Genomic DNA, 733 nt, shown 5'->3' on the forward strand with positions numbered 1-733 from the left:
TTTTTATCTCTCCCCATTGTTGTTTAGCTTTTCTACTGCTTGAATCAGTAATTTGTGTTTGCTTTAAAAGTATCCATTTCAATTAGACTTTAAATTTTGTATTGATATGCGTCAAGTTTTGCTTATAATTTTAAAATCGTCTTGTTTGTAGTTTTGTTCCCTTTTTCATTCCTAATGGTATTCACTTACGTCCTTTTCTGGATGCTAAAGATTTGTGTGCTCTATTCATCTTTCTCAAGCTTTTAGCAGTCAGCTCTATTGGGTTTTTGTTATTTCAACGATAGAAACTTACTGATTCCTCTGTGTAGGTGTGTGTTAAAGCCTCATAAGTTGAATACTTATGAGCTTACTTTTACTGCCTGTCTTCTAGTAAATGTGTTTGTGGCTATAAACTCTCCTCTGTGAACTGTTGGCTGCACCCCACGGATTTTGATACGCAACGTTCTCAATGTCGTTAATTTATAAACAAAGTAACATTTATCCTGTGATTTACCCCTCAACCCTAGAGTTATTTAGAAAGGCATGCGTTTCTGGCTGTGGCTAATGAGCTTTGCGTCCACCGGCGCGGCTTAGGGACTAACCCTTCATGGAAGTTGAGGACCCGCGCTGCGATGGGGTGCGGGTCGCACAGGCGGGCGACCGCGTCCGCGCCGGGTCCGCGCGTAATCTCGCGAGCGCGGCCTTCAGCGCCGGGGCCACGCCCCTCCTCCACGATCCGGGCGCCAGGTGGACG

General features: G+C 44.7%; 1 protein-coding gene across 1 annotated transcript in view; it reads left to right on the forward strand.

Annotated features, from left to right (window-relative positions):
- Positions 1–586: 586 nt before the first annotated feature.
- The window catches only part of PODXL2 (podocalyxin like 2), a 34,182-nt gene continuing 34,035 nt past the window's right edge, over positions 587–733 (forward strand). The window contains exon 1 of the mRNA XM_007465298.1: positions 587–662. Coding sequence (XP_007465360.1) covers positions 587–662 — 76 coding nt within the window. The remainder of the gene's footprint in view (positions 663–733) is intronic.

This window comes from Lipotes vexillifer, unplaced genomic scaffold, assembly GCF_000442215.2.
Source record: "Lipotes vexillifer unplaced genomic scaffold, Lipotes_vexillifer_v1.1 scaffold1115, whole genome shotgun sequence".
Classification (NCBI taxonomy): domain Eukaryota; kingdom Metazoa; phylum Chordata; class Mammalia; order Artiodactyla; family Lipotidae; genus Lipotes; species Lipotes vexillifer.